The 6,363-nt window shown below is 31.5% G+C and overlaps 1 protein-coding gene across 1 annotated transcript in view; it reads right to left on the reverse strand.

Moving 5' to 3' along the window:
- LOC124369935 (inositol hexakisphosphate and diphosphoinositol-pentakisphosphate kinase) overlaps window positions 1-6,363 on the reverse strand; it is a 159,246-nt gene that overhangs the window by 111,186 nt on the left and 41,697 nt on the right. The window contains 1 exon segment of the mRNA XM_046828136.1: window positions 2,505-2,684. Coding sequence (XP_046684092.1) covers window positions 2,505-2,684 — 180 coding nt within the window.

Below are 6,363 nucleotides of genomic sequence, written 5' to 3' on the forward strand. Positions count from 1 at the left end.
TGAGACCGAGGAGCAACTTTGTGCACGGCAAATCAACCCGGCAATAGTCTATAACATCACCGTAGAAAACTCAGCACTTAAAGGGTTAAGATAATAGGGTATCAGCAAGGTGACAAAGCTTCATAAAAGAGAATATAAAAGTCAAATACTGAAAAATTTATAATTAGTTTTCTGAATCATCATTAATTATTCTGGTTAAACATTACATTGAGCATGGATTACCAGATATAAATAACTAAAAGTGACATTTTTATATTCTGTTGGACATAAACTAAAAATGAAAAATTTTTATCTAAAAATCTCACATGTAATATATGAGTTTTTACATATTTATAAATTTACATAATTTAAAGGTTTTAAAATTTGTATATGACAGCACAGGAATTTTTAAATTGAAAAAGAACTGTTACATAAGTTTTACTTGAGTTTATAACACACAACATTTATTTAAAATAATACATAATTTAGTCATTTTGGCAGATTTGTTGGGTTGAAAGTTACTTTGGAACTTTTAAGACCGCATAAGCCCTTTCAGGATTCATAAACTTTATTATAATAGTATGAAAAGCAATTTAAAGGGATAATATATTGATTATACTGACATCTGAGAATATTTTTATCACACTCAAATTATCAATATGAATAAAAAGCACTTAACACAAATCACCAGCCAAAAAGCACGATACAGCATTCATGATTCACAACAATAACAAACTGCTCACAGAGAGTTATAAAAAAGGTGTCATGCTTCTTCACAGCCAGAAATAAATGTACATTCTTTGCTAGTTTTTCGAATACGAAGGTTGTAACAGCTGTGGCAAAGTTTGAAAGTTAACAGTAATCATTGCATACTATACATACTATATACAGCCATATACGTGCCAAATAACCGAAGATGCAGTGGTAACATTCGAGTAGAAAGAGTTAAATGAAGACAATGCAGAAAGGCAATTGGTGAATGGTGTGGGGACATCGGTTTAACACTTTTAAAATGTTGTAATTTGTATGTTTGGTTAAATCAATTGACATTTAAAGTGAATGGATTGGGACCCAAGTTGGGAACACATTAGCCAAGATAACAGCTTGGCTAATCCACACATACTATTCAACAGCACTCTATGAATTTACTAGTATAGTCTGCCTTCAAAAGGAAAAATCGGACCACTGTTTACTAGTATAGGTTAATTTTTAATTATTTAAGTTATACATCAAAAGAAGATTATTGCCTGTGGAAGTTAGATAAATACGAAACGATGAGGCTATCAAAAGAATTAATTCTAATAACAGACAGATTTGAGGGAGTGATGCCTGGATAGGACTGTATACAACATGATGAGAGCAGAACTATTTGATCACATGTTTTTCACATGCAGAATATTTTTTATTATTTTCCTCCTCTTATATAATTTTTAATGAATTAAAAATTACAAATACTCTTCAAGAAATGGTTACTGCACCATCCAAGTTTTTATGGATTTCAAAATAACAACCTTTTTCCAAAATAGGGGAAATAACAAATCTTCTTAAGCGAGACCTTAAAAATCATTTAGCAAAATCAAAAATGCCAACAAAAATTATACTGAATTGATATGGTAATCTTTGTATTCTCATAATTTTGCTATTTTTTAAAATAAACGTTTAAATTGTTACTATTTTAGATGAAAAAAAGGATTATGAGTGGTATAGGTTTGAATATGTCATGTTTTTTTTTTTCATTTGGTGAACTTATAATTTGAAATGTCACAAAATAGGTCTTACCACTTAAGGGTTTTGAGTTGCTTCCCAACCTCGCAAAATTAGTGTAAGTGTTAAAAAGTATAAAACATGTAATTTTTAATTAGTAAAAACCATGTCATTTTTAAATAGAACGAAACATGACTTTTAAATAGTAAGAAACATGCAATTTTTAAATAGTAAGAAAAAGTTAATTTTTAAATTGAAAAAAAATTCCTATAGGTTATGTTATAAAAAAAAACTCTCTAAAGGACATTTCAAAATTTTAATCCATTGAAATGTCAAAGAGAAGGAAAAGAACACAAAACACTATCCTGTAGATGTTTGGGGAAATCTTTACAGTCTGGGGGGGGGGGACAGTCTGCATGAACCTTTACTCCGAACTCTCAACCGTAAATTTCATTTCTAAAAGAAATTAACTGTCCATTTTGTTTTCACCCTGTGGCCTTAGCTTAATGAAGCTAAATAACTATATACTACAGTTGTGTTGAATCATGCATGAACAAGGGTGCAATATGCTTTATAATTAAAGTTATGATGGTACTTGCCAAATTTGGTCATTACAACTCAAGAGTTGATAGATTTTATGAGCATGCAATTTTACAGTCTGTTGAAACCAGCAGTGTTGAAGAAGTCGCCAGGAGGATGACTAGGAATATAAGTCCAGAAAGGGGTTTGGGTCGACAGGAAAGGGAAGAACTATTGTATTTATCTAAATTGAACCGCTACCTTAACAACCTTTAAACACGCAGGTTATCATTTTACAAGACCTGCAAGATTACGTCTTCTGGAAATACAATCATCTTGATATATTCAAATTCTTCTAGCCGGGTGAGGATCTCTTTCATGGGCTTCGACTGGGATTTCTTAGCCATGGCACAAACCCCCACAACCACCTGTTTGCCCTCTTCAACGCAGAGATCGTCATCGTTCAGCTCACTGAGGTCACCCTGTAAAATCGGTTTACTATTATCAAACTTCAATCAACAATCCAAAATAAGATCTCAATCATGAGTTTTATGAATATTACATGAAACAATAGCAAAATCCATATTGGACTTTTTCCCATGGGTAAAGATGAAATTAAGGAGTGCTCTGCCTAAACCATTGTCGGAAACAAAGTTCTACGACCAATAAAAGGGGATAAAAAGTAAGGGAAAAATTATTTAAAACTGATTATCAAGTAACATGCCACCAGATTCATGCTACTAAATAAACTTTCATAATAGGACTGTAACAATTAATCTTAAAAGTGCCTGCAATCCTACTCAGCATTGGCTCTTATGGGTCATTATGTTTTAAAAGGACAGAGCACCTACTTAATTGATATTTATATGAGTTTACAGAAAAGCTGAAACAATAAATAAATAATATATACTATATATATAGTCGATATTTGAAAATCAACCATTAATCATTTAAATAAAATGTTTTAAACAATTTTTATAGCACATATAGGGGTATAGGTGCGATACAGTGGAAAAATATTAATTAACATTGTGATGGTAGAAGTTAAGCAATCAATAAACAGTAGCAACAATAGCAAGAGGCCATAAGGCAGGTCTCTTTTACAAGATCACATTTATTTGATAAAAGTTAGTGTTCTCTAACAAAGAATTTCGATATAGAAATAGCTTTTATCAAAGAAATGTGACCTTCTAATACAGGCCTTGGTTATCTCCTCTAGCAACATGACTCACTATGGTTTACGAAAGGCACACCCTAGTCATAGTGTTTCCTAACTGTACATATGTTCAAGTTGCAAGATATCCACACACAATTTAAATCAGTATCACTTATTACTTTTGTAAAAATCTATTTGGGCTGCAATACGTTTTATTGATATCTTATATAATTTAGGAGCAAAAAGTGAATTTGTATTGTATAAGCACACAACCCGGTTATTCTTGAAATTTATATTTCCCCTAAGAAAGAAATTTATCGCCAGACACGTTAGTTTTGGCAGAGGTCGAAACGGAAGAGTACCAAATGTGGTTAAAAATACGAATCGATAATTTTTTCTCAGATTATATTTTATTTGGCTTTACACACTTAAAACTGACCATCAGACATGTAAATAATGAAACGTAAAGTTGACACTTTTAGCCAAAGAGACAGTCCGTATATGGTTAACTGACGATGACTTAACATTTACTTATGTCCCGTGGTTTGTTTTATGTGAGTCAAACTAAGAAACACATGATTTGAAAAAAAAAATCATTTCTTATTGTTTAACCCTCTTCATACCCTCCCATTTGACCTCCACCAAAACTAGCGTGGTTGACGATATATTTCTTTCTTAAGGGAGATTTCTCTATCGATTTCAACAAAACCAGATGTATGCTTACACCATGTAAATTGCCTCTCTACTCTTGCACTATAATAAAAGGATGACTTTCAAAAAATCTACAAAGGACTTCTAATGGGGTCGTTTTAGATGCCTGGCTAAATGTACTTTTATGATATTTGTTAAGTTAATATTCCTTAATAATTACTGTTTTAAACTTCTCAGCCAATAATATATTTAAATGAATAATGACAATATAATAACAACACTTACTGTAGGCAAGAAAAGTATGAGAAGTTGAGTTGAAACAAAAGATCTTGACACAATTTCTTTAAAACACACTTTTAACGGAGGATTGTTTAGTTAGATTTTATGTAACTGTTAATTATTTAATTGATTCACCATACACAATTCTAATAGTGTTTAATTTATTTAAAGAATCGTAATTCAGTTTCCAGCTAATATACTTAAGTTAAAAGTGTTGTAAAATATGTTATTTTGCTGACATTTTCACAGATCTATTCTAGGTTCATTACATTATCTTGAAATCACATAGCTTTATTTTAGTTATTATGTTAGTTCTAGTTATTTTACAATTCTTGCTAAGGCTGTTATTTAATTCCCACCAATTTTTTTTCAAAGGGACTATAGCACCTTCCTGGTTAATGTATGATAATGGATGAAACAGCATTTACGAGAACTGTTTTTTTTTTTTTTTTTTTTACCTCCGATTTAATGCCATGAAACCCAGACATGTGGCAGATCCGAGGTGTGTGTAGTAGTCGATCGCGTTTTTCTCCACCACAACATTTGTCACTGCCAGAGTTTAAGTAGTCAGTTTGCGCTGAGCTGCAGTTGCATAAACATGGCTGTCTCTTTTGATTGTACCGCCAAATGTAAATTGGGGAGTGTTATATGTTTTCCTGCAAGTGGGTGGGAATATTACGGCAGAAATTCATTGAAGAATGTGCTATGTCTACGGATAAATCATCATGAATGTTGGTGTTGTGCAAGAATAGTGTTGGAAGATTAAAATGGCCAAATGTAAAATTCAAGGATCAATTCAAGAAATGTCAAAGCTGAAGCCTTTCGGTGAGTTTTGTGGGTGTCAGTCAACATCTCTAACTTTTACACCACTCATATACAACACCATCACTCATAATATTTTCTCCGTAAACAATGAACATTCTCCTGCATGGATTTCTGCTGCAATGTTCCCATTTGCTTGCAGGAAACGAATAACACTCCAGAATTCTCGTTTGACGGAAGAATCAATAGAGGCGGCCATGTTTATCAGGCTGCAGCTCAATGCAAACTAGCGACTTGAACTCAGCAGTGACAAATCTTGTAGCAGCAAAGATGCGTGATGGACTACCATGCACACTGCGGACCTGCCACATGTCTGGCCGTCATGTCGTGAGATCGGAGGTTGAAAAAAACGACCCTCATATATTAATTCAGAGCTCCTACTGAATTGGCTTTCTTTAGCTGTAGATCATGAAATGTTTATGGTGGGGTGAAGGAGGGGGTCTTGGAGTGTAGTAAATAACATAGTTCTATAAAATGTATTATAGAACGTATTACAACACTTAGTTTTACAGTATTTAGTACAGAACATAGTTCTACAGAATGTAATATGTAGAAGTATACAATCTGCAAATAAAAGAATGACATATAGAAACAAAGCTGTACAATATTCTACCACTAAAATTTAAAATGCTAAGTGGAAATGACTGCACTTTCAGAAGCAAATTAAAATAATTTCTTTCTAAATAATGAACTATAAAATAGTTTAAATAGAAACAATAAAATACTTGAGTCCCAGTAATATGTAATGTATTTTGATTTTATCTTAACAACTATTTATGAAGCATATATATTGTAGTATTTATAAAACCTATATTTATTTATATCTTGCACATATGTGTGTGCTCATATAACATTAATATATAAAAATTATTGTTAGTTCAATATTAAACCATTTAACTTTACTTATAGCAATGTTTTATCTTTTTCATGTGTCAGTATTAGAATACAGTACATGATATTCTGAATGTTACAATGGGAAATTTGTTTAAAGACAAAATTTTAGTTGTTTTAGTATTTATTTAGCTATATTAGTAAGGAAATGGTTTTAAGTCGATGTTTTATATAAGCCTAACAATAAATTATACATGATCCTGAATTTTTACGTTGTGCTGTGTTAGTCATAGTTGCCATTTTATTGTGAGAATAAATTCATTATAATTATTGCTTACATCTAAAGTAATGTAGTTATTAATGATTTAATAAACTAAAAAAATTGTATTCTTTTTAATCATAATAATGTTATAGGTACTTTT

The sequence above is a fragment of the Homalodisca vitripennis genome, chromosome X (assembly GCF_021130785.1).
Source record: "Homalodisca vitripennis isolate AUS2020 chromosome X, UT_GWSS_2.1, whole genome shotgun sequence".
In the NCBI taxonomy this organism is placed as follows: Eukaryota; Metazoa; Arthropoda; class Insecta; order Hemiptera; family Cicadellidae; genus Homalodisca; species Homalodisca vitripennis.